The sequence below is a fragment of the Capra hircus genome, chromosome 6, assembly GCF_001704415.2.
Source record: "Capra hircus breed San Clemente chromosome 6, ASM170441v1, whole genome shotgun sequence".
NCBI classification, from domain to species: domain Eukaryota; kingdom Metazoa; phylum Chordata; class Mammalia; order Artiodactyla; family Bovidae; genus Capra; species Capra hircus.
In genome coordinates, this window is record NC_030813.1 from 16,108,184 (window position 1) to 16,124,267 (window position 16,084).

The following is a 16,084-nucleotide window of genomic DNA, read 5'->3' on the forward strand; positions in this document are numbered from 1 at the left end:
AAAAAATTAACTCTGACACTGTTTCCACTGTTTCCCCATCTATTTCCCATGAAGTGATGGGACAAGATGCCATGATCTTCATTTTCTGAATGTTGAGCTTTAAGCCAACTTGTTCACTCTCCTCTTTCACTTTCATCAAGAGGCTTTTTAGTTCCTCTTCACTTTCTGCCATCAGGGTGGTGTCATCTGCATATCTGAGGTGATTGATATTTCTCTCGGCAATCTTGATTCCAGCTTGTGTTTCTTCCAGTCCAGCGTTTCTCATGATGTACTCTGCATAGATGTTAAATAAGCAGGGTGACAATATACAGCCTTGACGTACTCCTTTTCCTATGTGGAACCAGTCTGTTGTTCCATGTTCAGTTCTAACTGTTGCTTCCTGACCTGCATGTAGGTTTCTCAATAGGCAGGTTAGGTGGTCTGGTGGTATTCCCATCTCTTTTAGAATTTTCCACAGTTTACTGTGACCCAAATAGTCAAAGACTTTGGCATAGTCAATAAAGCAGAAATAGATGTTTTTCTGGAACTCTCTTGCTTTTTCCATGATCCAGCGGATGTTGGCAATTTGATCTCTGGTTCCTCTGCCTTTTCTAAAACCAGCTTGAACATCAGGGAGTTCACGGTTCACGTATTGCTGAAGCCTGGCTTGGAGAATTTTGAGCATTACTTTACTAGCATGTGAGATGAGTGCAATTGTGTGGTAGTTTGAGCATTCTTTGGCATTGTCTTTCTTTGGAATTGGAATGAAAACTGACCTTTTCCAGTCCTGTGGCCACTGCTGAGTTTTCCAAACTTGTTGGCATATTGAGTGCAGCACTTTCACAGCATCATCTTTCAGGAGTTGAAATAGCTCAATTGGAATTCCATCATCTCCACTAGCTTTGTTCGTAGTGATGCTTTCCAAGGCCCACTTGACTTCACATTCCAAGATGTCTGGCTCTAATCACATCATCATGATTATCTGGGTCGTGAAGATCTTTTTTGTACAGCTCTTCTGTGTATTCTTGCCACCTCTTTTAATCACTCAGCCACATCTCCACCTTCTCACCCGTCATGCCACATCTCCCACAGGAATGAGAACTCACCCCAGGACTCTGATTCTTCCTTTAACTTCAGATGGCAGCTCATCATCTTAGTCCCAGCCATGGATTCTATTCCTGCTCTGAAGTGCCAGACACCATGGCCTAATCACGGAACACTGCTGGAATTCCTACACATTTTCATATTCTTCCTCTTGTTTGTCCGTTCTACCAGTTCCTGTTATTTTAGCTCCATGTACAGTGACCAGGACTCTGTGGTTGTTCCTTACTAATGAAGTCACTGGTCTCATCCCATTATACATATACTGGGTTGCTAAATCCAGATTAATCTCCTAGAATAGCATCTCTATGACTACCACCAAAAATGGAGTCTACCGATTAGGGACTGGTAAATTATGGTCTATGGGCCAAATCTGGCCTATTGCCATTTTTGTAAATAAAGTTTATTGGAACATAGCCCTATGCCCTATTACATAGCAGCTTTTGTACTGCAATGGCAACACTGAGTAGCTGTGACATCATAGCCTGCAAAGACTAAAATACTGAGCATCTGGACCTTTACAAGTTTACCAACAGCTGGTATAGACCAACATCATTTCTCATGAAGACAATGGCAGTTATCTTCTTATACCTTATTCATTTAGCACCACTACAAGCACCCAGACTAGCAGAATAAGAAAACCAAAGATAAATAAACATATATATGTATATACATGGTACCAAGGATATAAAAAATACGCTACCTGAAAATGAATACTCATTGGGGGAGGCAGACATGCTGGTAAGATATATACACAAAAAGCCCTAATGAGTAGTAAGATGAGTCAACTTGGACTGCAAGGAGATCCAACCAGTCCATTCTGAAGGAGATAAGCCCTGGGATTTCTTTGGAAGGAATGATGCTAAAGCTGAAACTCCAGTACTTTGGCCACCTCATGCCAAGAGTTGACTCATTGGAAAAGACTCCGGTGCTGGGAGGGATTGGGGGCAGGAGGAGAAGGGGATGACAGAGGATGAGATGGCTGGATGGCATCACTGACTCGATGGACACGACTCTGAGTGAACTCCGGGAGTTGGTGATGGACAGGGAGGCCTCGCGTGCTGCGATTCATGGGGTCGCAAAGAGTCGGACACAACTGAGCGACTGAATTGAACTGAACTGAGGCAGACACAGGAAGGAAAGATAGGGAAAAAAATGGGCAGAGGATCTGAATACACATTTTCCCAAAGAAGATATACAGATGGCTAATATGGACATGAAAAGGTGCTCAACATCACTAATCATTAGAGAAATGGAAATCAAAACTACAATGAAGAATCACCTCAAGCTTGGTGCCTGCATGCATGCATGCTCAATCATGTGCAACTCTTTGCAAGCCCATGGACTGTAGCCCACCAGGCTCCTCTGTCCCTGGAATTTTTTAGGCAAGAATACTGAAATGGGTTGCCATTTCCTACACCAGAGGATCTTCCCGACCCAGGGATTGAACCTGGATCTCTTGAGTCCCCTGCATTGGCAGGGGGATTCTTTATCACTGTACCACCAGGGAAGCCCCACCTATTAGAACGGCTCCATTCAAAAAGGCAAGAGGTAAGTATTGGTGAGGATGTAAGGAAAAGGGAACCCCTCTGCACTGTCAGTGGGAACATAAATTGGTGCAGTCACGATGGAAAACAGTATGGTGGGCCCTCAAAAACTTAAAAATAGAACTACCATATGACCCAGCAATTTGAAAACACTATTTAGAAAAGATATCTACACCTGTATGCTCACTGCAGCATTATTTACAGTAGCCAAGACATGGAAATAAGCTTACTCTCCATCAATGGATGAATGGATAATGACAGTGCAATGGAATATTATTTGGCCACAAAAAGAAGGAAATACTGCTATTTGAGGGGTGGGTGAAATGAATGAAGGAGACCAAAAGGTACAAACTTCTAGCTATATAATAAATAAGTCCTGGGCATGTAATACATAGCATGGTGACCACAGTTAATAATGCTGCATTGTATATTTGAAAGTTGTTAACTGTAAGTCCTAAAAATTCTCATCATGTGAAGAAAAACTTGCAACTATGCATGGTGATGGATGTTAACTGGACTTACTGTGATGATCTTTTTGTAAAATATACAAATATCATATTATGTTATACAGCTAAAACCAATGTAATGTTATAGATCAAATATATCTCAATTTCAAAAAAAGGAGGAACGGTGATTTCCATCTAGTAATCAGGACAGGTTTTATGGAAATGATGAAGCCAAAGTAAGACTTAACCAGGAATGGAGCGGGTGCATAGTGGATAAAGGCAAGGCAGCCAAGGTAACCTGTTACAGCCCATAAAACAAATTCCATCCATGTATTGTTTTTCAGCTTCAGGTTTCAACCACTGGGAACGATGCTTTGGGCATCTGGAGTACTGCTTTCTGAGCCTCCAACAGCATCCGCCTCATAACGTCTCTGGCTCGTCTCCCCGTTTTTCTCGCTCTTCTGCTTTAATCTCTCCATTCACAGCCTTCCAGCCGGGCTGCTCTTCCACTGGACAAGATAAGGCACAAGCTAAGCTGTTGTAACAAAGAGACCAAAAGGCACATGGGGCTCCAGAACTGTTTCCTTTTCTGGTAGGTAGGCAGTGGAGGGTAAGGGGACATCAATGCCTTCCAGGGATCCAGGTTCCTGCTATCTAGTTGTTCCACCATCACCTAGAGGGTTATGTGCCTCCACAGGGTCGAGCCGGCCCATCCCTTCCACATCTGCATTCCAGCCCAAGGGAGGGAGAAAAAAGTAGAAGACAGAACAGAAATCAGTTTCCTAATTAAGGATGTGGACCAGAAATTACACGTTTGTGCCATGTGGGCTATCCAGAATGTAGTCATGTGCTGGCTGCAAAGAAGGCTGAAGAACATAGCATTTCGGAATGGTCCAATACACTGGAGCCAGAGTGCCAAGACTAGAGATGCCAGAGGAAGCAGGCTAGGAACTAGGAGGATTTCACCTGTTTTTCCAACATACTCCATCCCCAATTCAGTTTTTTAGTGCAGTGTTCCCCAAATTGTGTCCTAAAGACCACTCTTCTGAGAGAAGCTATTCGGAATGCTGTGGAGTAACAGAGGGCTGTGATCAACTTCCTTCCCACTCTCAGATCATTCCGATGCCCAACAGCAAAGGTGTGTAGCGAAGGAACACGTCTAACTTGGTCTTGGTATGGCTTAGCCCGGAATTCTTCAGACTTAAAAGAGCAGGCAATTTGTTTCTTCTATATTATCTATTAACACCCTAGGAATCAATGTCCAACTACAGGATATCAGTTTGTGATACAGTTTAATTTAATAAACGTAATTTCTACAAGGTTTTAGCATGGCATCTAAAACTCTAATCCAAGTCAAATCAGGGACCATGCTTCACAGAGAAAGCTCCCTGCCACCTGATCAGAGGGCCTACTAGACCCCCAGTTCCTCTGAGAGTCCAACTCTCTGTGCTTATACCCTTTCTTCCTACTCTAGATGTGTCTGCTAACCTCTTCCTCACCCCCTGCTCTCAGAGTTTAGTTGAAATCTCACCTCTTTTCATCTCTTCAATTTCTAATGCTGTTTCTTCTCTGAATTCTTCCAGTATTTATTGTCTCTGATATTTGACTCTTATAAGCCAAATGGTGAATAAACATGTATCTCTTTTATGTATAGGTACATTGTCTTCCATATAATTTTCAAGGATCTTTTCTGCAAGCTTTCAGACCTAGCACGAACCACAACTCCCATTTTATAATGGATTTTAAGGGGATTATCATTTTAAATTACTAAAGTTTTAATGATTAAGTTTTTAGTGCTGATGTGTTCAGTTGTGGCTGACTCTTTGTGACCCCATGGACTGTAGCCCTCCAGGTTCCTCTGTCCATGGAATTTTCCAGGCAAGAATACTAGAGTGGGTTGCCATTTTCTTCTCCAAAGCTTTCAGTACCAACAATAATAATTTTGGGCAATCACAAAATAGCACATCACAAAACAAAAACCAATATGATTTAATGCGCTGAGAATTCCATTTACGAACACCTCATCAGTAGAGAAAAGCGCTGCCTTCCCCAATGTAAGGAATCACCCAAAATCACCACCGCGCTTACAGAACAGCCAAGAAAACACACACCAGGCTATCCTGACAAAATTTATGTTTCGTTAAAGCATGTTGACTTATGTCCTTTAAAAAGCCTGACATGAAAGCATATCTGAAAAAAACAATGAACCAGAATCTACTTGAAAACCACAGCTTTAATATAAATATGATATATGAAGATTATTTTGATTAACCTTAAAACAATCTTCAACATTCAAGGGTAAAATCACAAGAGGTAGATAAGAACACTTTAGGTTTCTCCCTGCCTGGAGTCAGTGGGGAAGAGGAAATTGAGAAGTTCAGATCTGAAGAGAATGCACCATGAAGGTAACCTATATAATATTTAGTTCTGTATCATTCAGCCCTTCATTCCTCTACCCAATAAGCATTTATTATGTACCTACTGTGACAGGGCAGAAGCCAGAGATAAGGAGAAACAGTTCTGACCATTAAGGGCTGAGAGAATCCACACGAATCATATGAACCCAACTAATGCTAATACAGGTTAGAGTGAAGTCTCTTCATACTGTTCACGGGGTTCTCAAGGCAAGAACACTGAAGTGGTTTGCCACTCCCTTCTCCAGTACGGCAGGTACCGTGGGAGCGAAAAGGAAGTGTAATTAATTCTGCTGGCAGAGACCTACAGAGACTGCATAAAGACTGGGGTAGGGTGGGTGGGTACTGGAACTCAGCCTTGGAGGATGAGACTTCAAAAAGGTGAAAGGGAGAGTGATCGGGGGCAACGTTGCCAGAGGAACATCATAAAGGCCACAGGGACAAGCGACAAGAAGAGGTATGAGTCCCTTGTGGCCGATGTGGGCCTCGCAGAGCATGCAGTAGAAACCGGGACCGGAGAGATGAAACATGATTTCTGGGTCAACTGTAGCTTATGTACAAAGCTTGCTTACCTAACAAGCTAACAGCAAACCCACAAAAGCGTATTTACAAGGTCAAAATAAACCATACATTCGCCTGAAAAAATGAAAACTGCTACGTGGTGCATTCTCTGAAACAGTCCCAAAGCAGAGTTACAGAACTGAGTCATCAGACTATAAAACGCCACAACAAACATCCTCGAGCAAGGGCTTAGACAGCCAGCACTATGCTGTTCTGTGTGCACACATTTTCTAAAACAAAATTTCAGGTTTATGGTCACATTGCTGTCAGTCTCTCTAATAAAAATGCACACTCGTATTTCAGCTACATTACTGGCTGAAAAAGCAGGTTTTCATCGACAGCTTTTAAAAATCCCCTCTTCAAATATCCCATTCATCTACTAGTGTTCAAGCTGGGTTTCAAAACAGCAGAGGAGCCAGAGATCAAATTGCCAACATCCACTGGATTAGTGAAAAAGCAAGAGAATTCCAGAAAAACATTTACTTCTGCTTTATTGACTATGCCAAAGCCTTTGACTATGTGGATCAAAACAAACTATAGAAAATTCTTAAAGAGATGAGAATACCAGACCACCTTACTTGCCTCCTGAGAAATCTGTATGCAGGTCAGGAAGCAACAGTTAGAACTGGACATGGAACAACAGACTGGTTCCAAATCAGGAGTACGTCAAGGCTGTATACTGTCACCCTGCTTGTGTAACTTATATGTAGAGCACATCAAGAGAAATGCTGGGCTGAATGAAGCACAAGCTGTAATCAAGACTGCTGGGAAAAATATCAATAACCTCAGATACGCAGATGATTGCAGATTTTCTGCAGATTCCCTCATGGCAGAAAGCGAGGAAGAACTAAAGAGCCTCTTGATGAAAGTGAAAGAGAGTGAAAAAGTTAGCTTAAAACTCAAAATTCAGAAAACTAAGATCATGGCATCTGGTCCCATCACTTCATGGGAAATAGATGAGGAAACAGTGAAAACAGGGGCTGTCTTTATTTTGGGGGGCTCCAAAATCACTGCAGATGGTGACTGCAGCCATGAAATTAAAAGACGCCTGCTCCTTGGAAGAAAAGTTATGACCAACCTAGACAGCATATTCAAAAGCAGAGACATTACTTTGCCAACAAAGTTCCATCTAATCAAAGCTATGGTTTTTCCAGTAGTCATGTATGGATGTGAGAGTTGGACTATAAAGAAAGCTGAGTGCCGAAGAATTGATGCTTTTGAAGTGTGGTGTTGGAGAAGACTCTTGAGAGTCCCTTGGACTACAGGGAGATACAACCAGTCCATCCCAAGGAAAATCAGTCCTGAATATTCACTGGAAGGACTGATGGTGAAGCTGAAACTCCAATATTTTGGCCACCTCATGCCAAGAGTTGACTCACTGGAAAAGACTCTGATGCTGGGAGGGATTTGGGGCAGGAGGAGAAGGGGATGACAGAGGATGAGATGGTTGGATGGCATCACCGACTCAATGGACATGAGTTTGAATAAACTCCAGGAGTTGGTGATGGACAGGGAGGCCTGGCGTGTTGCAGTCCATAGGGTCGCAAAGATTCAGAGGTGACCAAGCAACTGAACTGAGCTACTAGTGAAACTCATACCAAAACAAACAAAATATTTGACACAAAGAGACAGCCACACATGAACACGCACACACACACACACAAATAAATACACAGTTAGAAAAATAACAAGGATTTGTCAAGAAAATTTGTAACTTCTTTCCTCCAATCAGGCTCAGGGCATTTATTTTTACTGTCATGCCTAAGGGCTTTAAGATTAGTGAATTCATCCTTCAGTCTCAGAAATGTAATTTAAGCAGCACATTCAGTATAAAAACAGTCCTGCAACAGCAAAATAACTGAGAGTTCCCAGTGGAGTTAAATATACTAAAATTACCACCTGTGTACACAGCGGTTTTATGAATCAAACCATCTTACTCAATCAGGTAATAAGAACCTCGGGCAGAAGCCAGACTCATGGTGTGACCCTGGTCAATCTTGAAGACTTTTTCCGCCCTTAAGTTTGCAACAATAAAACTGTGCATCTATCAGTTTCTTGGTATGAGGTTCAATGTTTCATGTCACTTCTTGATCCTGCGCACAGGCTATCGCGATTTCAACTCTTGCTCCATTTCTTGCCTCTCTTTCCACTGTTCCCTATTCCTGCCCTCAAATCTATTCAGGGAAGTCTCTTCAATGACTCTGTCGACAGTGCAGGTTTCACACATCACTTCTCATCAGCATCGAGCCGATGAATCCTAGATAGAGCTCTAACTGTCCCCCAAAAAGCTGCTGAACAAATGCCTGGACTGCACGCTTTCTGTTCCTGCAAACTAAGGTAAAAACGGTATAAAATCAAATGGCATCATTTATAAGTTAAATAGGAAACTCAGAATAAAGAGTTGACCCAAACTCTATTTTTCATCCAGGTGAGGCTAGTGGAGGTAAGGAGGAGCTAGGAAGATTTAGGACAGGTAAGGGTAGTAAGAAGCAAAAAGGTGAGACGAGCGTCAACAACCTCAGTACCATTGCGTTTAAGAGACAATCACACTTGTCAATTATATTTCAAAACAAAAAAGAGAACCATGGCATCGAAAGTAGATCCTTAAGGCAACTCAGCACAATACAATCCATATGTGCAGTGCACGTTCTATGGGTGAAGCACCAAGGGGACTGCACAGCAGACTGACCTGCCACACTTCTGTCATAAACGTGCTGTGCTTAGTCGCTCAGTCGGGTCTGACCCTTTGCGCCCCTTTGGACTGTAGCCCACCAGGCTTCTCTGTCCATGGGATCTCCCAGGCAAGAATACTGGAGTGGGTTGCCATTTTCTCCCCCAGGGGATCTTCCCATCCTAGGGATCAAACCTGTGGGATCAAATCCAGGGATTGTCTACGTCTCCTGCAATGCAGGTGGATTCTTTATCCACTGAGCCATTAGGGAAGCCTTTGAACATATTTGTTTAAAACACCAAAGAGCTGATTTTTTTAATTTAATAAAGCCTTCTTTATGTACCACTTTTCCCCCATTAAACTATAATTACAGAAAAATGGGTGAAGATATGAATGGAGGGAAAAATGAAGGCAGAGATGATGAAACCTCTCCGAGTATAGTAAATGAGCATGGTAAATACATAAAAGGCACGTCATAAGGTCTTTCCCATCTGTTAGAAGGTGGATTGAAAATCTGACTCAAGGCTTTCTGGCAGCCAAAGCATAGAGTGAACACCCCTGGCTGTATACTTCACTGTCTGCATAATAAACCCCAAATCAGCTCAAGGGAAACCCAATTCTAAGACTAAGACTAGACAGTAGTATCTTCCATAGGTCCTTGGAAAAGGCACCTCTTAACTGACCCCCACACTTTACAGTACCGTTTCTTAAAAGGCATGCTAGTGAAGAAAGTTCAGTAAAACATCTGGGTGCTGGATCCCACACCATGCAGTCTAAACACATAGCTCAGAAAAAAAAGAGCTGGCATTTGTTTTAAAAACCAGGAAAATTAATACCGTGGCAAGTTGAATGGGATCAAAAATCAGATACTTCTCGAATACAGCTCAGATAATGCTATTTTATTATTAATATCTACTGGTTTATAGCCTGTAGGTTAGGCCAAGATGTCTATTATATAATGGTTTTAGGGTTCTAAAGCTAGATTGTCTTGAAAAACAACATTTCACAGATGAAATCACTAGCAATGACAATTAAGTATTAGAACACGACAAATCATAATTCCTAATACTATTATGCCATGCTCACCCCATGTCAAATAAATTCCAGTTTCTTTTTAAAGGGGAAAACAGTTATTAAAATCATTAGTTAAAACTGCCACTTTACTGACTGCCTAAGATCATAAAAGAGGATTTTCAACCACTACGACATTCTGACACTGACAATATTTTATTCAACAGTGTATTTACAACCTGTGGTAAAAATAATAAAATGGCAATTTGAGAGATGAAAAAGGCTTTTGAGGCCACTTAGACAAATCTTGTTTTGAAAAGGGAGTGAAACAGGCTCAAGTAGGCTGAATGACTTGGCTAAGGTCAGGAGCTAAGTGGCAGCAGGGCCGGGTTGACCGTCAAACGTTCCAATTGCTTAACACCAACAAAATTAGCTGCTCATTTTTATTCTATGAAGTAAACACATTTCGTTGACACAGCTACTGATCAACCAATATTTAGCCTCTGGTTTTCTACTGCAGTTTCATAAGGACTGCATTCAACAAACATTGAATATTTATCTGTCAAGCTACAAAATGATTTTCCAACTTAGAACTTGCTATAAAACAGAATCCTGTTAACTTGCAATAAATAGTAAAATACAAAAATTAAAAAAAAAAAACAGCACTAATACCTAAGTGCTGGGAAAGTAGCAATGTTTAACATTTAACAGACAAATTGGTCTAGAATTACTTTGAAACCAAAGCATCCATGTCTTTTCCACACTGTAAGTACAATCACCAGGAGACAGCTCTGAAATCAGGATTAAAGACTATAGCTTGCCAGTTACAAACACATGACAGAGAATCATAGGAAAGTATCAAACAAGAATGACACGTTTATTAAAGATGAAAACAACTTCTAAATTGACATTTGGTGGTGGCATTAAAGGCTTCCCTGGTGCCTCAGATGGTCAAGAATCTGCCCGCAGACCAGGGTTTGATCCCGGGATCGGGAAGATTCCCTGGAGAAGGGAATGGCTACCCACTCCAGTATTCTTGCCTTGAGAATTCCATGGACAGAGGAGCCTAGTAGGCTACAGTCCATGGGGTCTACAAAGAGCTGGACACAACTGAGTTGGAACATGTTTATGCTTTGTTTCTAGGGGTTGGGGGCGGGGGCGGGGGGGGGGGAAGCCCAGGCAATACTTAACTTCTCTGCAAAGTACACTTGATTTTTTAAAATTTTAAATGTAGCTTCTGTAGAGACCCACATACAGTGCCGGTGGCTTGAAATCACATCAGGGAATCTCTTCAACTAAGTAGCAGAAGACCCAAATTAAGGAAGGAACAATAAGCCAGGAGCTTTCTGTTCAGTGATTAATTCATCAGGCAGCATGATCACTCGAAGCTGTGTCCTCCAGAACAGGAAGGCCAGCGGGAGCTGTGGACTGCCCCGACAACCACTCAGCCACAGCGCAGGAGACAAGCAGAGGTGTGGGAGCCCCTCCCACTCCCCCCCGACCCCTGAACATGACTGCGGATGCTAGGCTATGCCCAGCCAAAGGCAACACAGCGTGCTCTGCTCTCATGCCTCAGACTAAATGTGTCCTTTAAAAAGCAATTCAGCTATACTAAACATACTCATGTTGACAAACTTTCTTTCTACCCGCCAAATACTTGCAATTACTCACCTACCATGTGAAACATATCAACTGTCTATTTTTCAAAATCACCAAATGCTCCTGTAAGGCACATTCATACTTTCAGAAAAGGCCAAATATAATCAGGAATGCTTACTTGAGATACTATTAATGACAAGTCCTTGCAAGCTAGGATTTTATGAGCTGTCAGGTCACATACATCACTTTTTTTTTTTTTTTCCCTGCTGCTTTCAGAGGCTCTAGGGATCTGAATGTTTATAACAAGATATAAAGAGAAATAATGCTTGTCTTTAGTCACAGGACTTTTCATATCAAATGGGGCAATCACAAAACAGTGAGATCTTAGAATGAAAGATGTCCTTCACAATCAGTTAATTTGATTTACAGAAAATGGTTTAGTAGCCCTAACTAAAACTCCAAGGCAGCCAGGATATTTCTGTCAGTTCTTTTACGGTACAATGTCGAAGAGCATATAAAGAAGTACACTCAAAACTTCTCTTTAACGCTTTGGGGGTCTTGAATTAGACAAGAAAAACAATGGAAGCATTTCCATTTCTGAAGTTCAGCAAATTGACTTAACAGCACAGTGAAGACTTAAAAATCTGCAAATTAGAAACAGTCAAACATAAGGCTTCTTCAGATGATTACACAGAAGCAAAGTGCTAACCAGAGTTCTCCTATAATTAAGCCAAGTAAGTAGAGCGCATAATTCCTGCTGGGGCATGCAATGGCGCTCCTAGGATAGCATCAGCTGGGAAACATGGAGAAAAACAGCTTAGAGTCGACAATCTGAGAAAGAGCAGCCAGTCTGAGGACCCATAAACTTTCTACTCAAAATGTTAAACGGATTTAACAGAAAACTGACTCAAGTCATTTAAATCTAAATGGTTTATAGTGAAGGGGGGCGGTCCTTGTATTGGGTTGCTTTACTATTTGGTATATTTTTTACTGTAAAGTACAACATTTATCAGTTCAGTTCAGTTGCTCAATTGTTTCCAACTCTTTGTTACCCCATGAATCACAGCACACCAGGCCTCCCTGTCCATCACCAACTCCCAAAGTTCACTCAAACTCATATCCATCGAGTCGGTGATGCCATCCAGCCATCTCATCCTCTGTCGTCCCCTTCTCCTCCTGCCCTCAATCCCTCCCAGCATCAGAGTCTTTCCAATGAGTCAACTCTTGGCATGAGGTGGCCAAAGTATTGGAGTTTCAGCTTCAGCATCAGTCCTTCCAATGAACACCAAGGACTGATCCCCTTTAGGATGGACTAGCTGGATCTCTTTGCAGTCCAAGGGACTCTCAAGAGTCTTCTCCAACACCACACTTCAAAAGCATCAATTCTTCGGCACTCAGCTTTCTTCACAGGCCAACTCTCACATCCATACATGACCACAGGAAAAACCATAGCCTTGACTAGATGGACCTTTGTTGGCAAAGTAATGTCTCTGCTTTTCAATATGCTGTCTAGGTTGATCATAACTTTTCTTCCAAGGAGTAAGTGTCTTTTAATTTCATGGCTGTAGCACCATCTGCAGTGATTTTGGAGCCCCCAAAAATAAAGTCTGACACTGTTTCCACTGTTTCCCCATCTATTTCCCATGGAGTGATGGGACAAGATGCCATGATCTTCGTTTTCTGAATGTTGAGCTTTAAGCCAACTTTTACACTCTCCTCTTTCACTTTCATCAAGAGGCTTTTGAGTTCCTCTTCACTTTCTACCATAAGGGTGGTGCCATCTGCATATCTGAGGTTATTGGTATTTCTCCCAGCAATCTTGATTCCAGCTTGTGCTTCTTCCAGCCCAGGGTTTCTCATGATGTATTCTGCATACAAGTTAAATAAGCAAGGTGACAATATACAGCCTTGACGTACTCCTTTTCCTATTTGGAACCAGTCTGTTGTTCCACAACATTTATCAGTTCAGTTCAGTTCAGTTGCTCAGTCGTGTCCGACTCTGTGACCCCATGAATCGCAGCACGCCAGGCCTCCCTGTCTATCACCAACTCCCAGAGTTCACTCAGATTCAAGTCCATCGAGTCAGTGATGCCATCCAGCCATCTCATCCTCTGTCGTCCACTTCGCCTCCTGCCCCCAATCCCTCCCAGCATCAGAGTCTTTTCCAATGAGTCAACTCTTCGCATGAGGAGGCCAAAGTACTGGAGTTTCAGCCTCAGCATCATTCCTTCCAAAGAAATCCCAGGGCTGATCTCCTTCAGAATGGACTGGTTGGATCTCCTTGCAGTCCAAGGGACTCTCAAGAGTCTTCTCCAACACCACACTTCAAAAGCATCAATTCTTCGGCGCTCAGCCTTCCTCACAGTCCAACTCTCACATCCATACTTGACTACTGGAAAAACCATAGCCTTGACTAGACGTACTTTAGTTGGCAAAGTAATATCTCTGCTTTTCAATATGCTCTCTAGGTTGGTCATAACTTTTCTTCCAAGGAGTAAGCGTCTTTTAATTTCATGGCTGCAGTCACCATCTGCAGTGATTTTGGAGCCCAAAAAAATAAAGTCTGACACTGTTTCCACTGTTTCCCCATCTATTTCCCATGAAGTGATGGGACCAGATGCCATGATCTTTGTTTTCTGAATGTTGAGCTTTAAGCCAACTTTTTCACTCTCCTCTTTCACTTTCATCAAGAGGCTTGCAAACACAACATTTATACTAAGACACAAATTTCACAAAATGAAAAAAGAAAGCCTCTCTCCAATTAAGTCTACCATTTCACATCTTTGCCCCTTTCCTAGTTATAAGGAACAAAATGTCCTTCCTCATTCTGTTTCAAACTTTCAGGGAAGGTATTTAAAAACGCGTTTAAAGACTTTTTTCCCATCATTCCAAGCCCTGAGAGGCTTGGAGAGGAAAAGAAAAAAGAAAAAACTGAACAGAAGTGAAAGTGACAAGAAAATGGTAACGACATCACTTTCCGCTTTTCTTTCACAGTGCACAACTGAAGGGGGAAAAACACATCTTTTTCTCCTTAACAATCTGAAACTGATTTATGAGGTGGCGAGGCGGTGCTAGGAACTCAAACTCAAACCACGAGCTCCCCAACCGCACATACCTGGAAGGCTCGATTTCAAAAGTCTGTCTTTCCCCATCAGGCTCGGAGTTCGGGCACCTGAGCTCCTGTCCGGCTCCGCGGCAATCCCAGTTACTACCAGCACTGTCTCCCCGTCTTCCTTGCCTCTTTTGGGCACGTCCACTCCCCCCTCCTCCTCCAAGAGACGGTTCCACACAAACTACATACAGCCGTGTCAGGCCAACTGTTACTCACCAGCACACACTCATGATTCACCCGTCTCTCGAGTCTCGGAACAAAACGCGAGTTTTTCTTCCCTCTTCGAAAGGGAGGTGCTGCTGGTTTTCAGGATGGACATTTCGCTTTCCTACCACAGTGCTCACTCGGGGCAGCACTCCAGCTCGCCTTACCGTTTCCTTAGCCCCCTTCGGCACCGATGATCGAGCCGACAGCAGAACGGCTCTGAAAACTTACTCCAGACAGCAGCCTGGACGCGGACAAACTGCCTCCCGGGGTATTTGTGTTGCCCCCAGCCCTGGGCCGCAGCCTCACGGTCCCTGCACCCCAGCTTAACCGAGGTGATGCGCCGGCGCACGTCCCCGCCGCCCTGGGCTCCCGGGGGTGACCCCGGTGGTGGACACCCGGCCCGCGTCCGCAGCCCGGGCGACCACTTGCCGGCGGGTCCTCCGGCGCGCGGAGCTGGGCGGACGGGCCAGCAAAACGCAGGCATGTCCCTCCGCCGGGCTTTCGCGCCCGCCGAAGTTGCCCCACGCAAAGTTTTCCGGTCGCCTCCCTCGCCCCGGGCTCGGGCTTACCTGGGGCATCGGCGGCCGCGGGTGCGCCCGGCCTTGGGTTCCGGGGGTCGGCAGCAGCCGCGCGCGCCAGGGCCAGGGGCCCCTCCGGAGCATCATCCCGCCGGGCGCTGCGCTCCCGCTCCAGTCAACCGGCCATCACCGGCGCCTCGCCGCTGGGAGCCGGCGTTCTCCGCCGGCGCAGCCTCGCCGAGCCCCCGCCTCCTGGCGCCGCGCAGCGCGGGGAGGGCTGACGGGAGGGTGTGTCCGTCTCCCCTCGGCTCGTCTTCGCGCGCACCCCGGCGCGAGGCTGTTTTCTCTCCTCCGACCAAAATTTGAAAAGCGGGTGAGGGCGGGGTGGAAATAAAGCGCGAGGGAGCCGCCCTCCGCATCCCGGGTTTCGAGGGGCAGCGCGGGTGCTCGGCCGGCCTCCTTGCCGCGGAAGACCTTTCTGGAATGAAGGCGGCCGGCCCCCTTGCACCTTGCGGGCTGATTTCAAAACTCGCGAGTAAATCTGGGTCCTCGGTGCCCTAGGGGCCGTCTGCTCCGTTGCAGCCCGCGAGGCGGGGAGGCATGGGGTGAGCGGAGAAGAGCCATGGCCATCTGGGGAGAGGCGGGGGCTCTCTGGAAGTTTCCCTCGTGGACTGAGCGGAGAGGAGGGAGAGAAGCGGGTCCACCGAGGCGCCACCTCTCAGTTGGCTTACGGCGTTGGGCTGTGGTCGTCCCAGGCCCCAGAGGTTTGCGGTTCACTAAAACGGTGACCCACCCAGAGCTCTTTGGGACAGTCTTTGCCACAGCCCAAGTGGCTTCTTGTTTGAAGCGCGGGTTTAACTGAATGAGGTGAAAGTTCTTAGTCTTCCCCGTGATTGGGAGAGCTCATGTTTGACTTGG

The 16,084-nt window shown here is 44.5% G+C and overlaps 1 protein-coding gene across 2 annotated transcripts in view; it reads right to left on the reverse strand.

The window, feature by feature from the left end:
* The window catches only part of MCUB (mitochondrial calcium uniporter dominant negative beta subunit), a 101,016-nt gene extending 85,224 nt beyond the window's left edge, over positions 1–15,792 (reverse strand). The window contains exon 1 of one of the 2 annotated variants that reach the window (XM_018049228.1): positions 15,218–15,792. In XM_018049228.1, coding sequence (XP_017904717.1) covers positions 15,218–15,313 — 96 coding nt within the window. In that variant the 5' untranslated portion in view covers positions 15,314–15,792. The remainder of the gene's footprint in view (positions 1–15,217) is intronic. The other variant, XM_018049227.1, reaches the window with a different exon arrangement.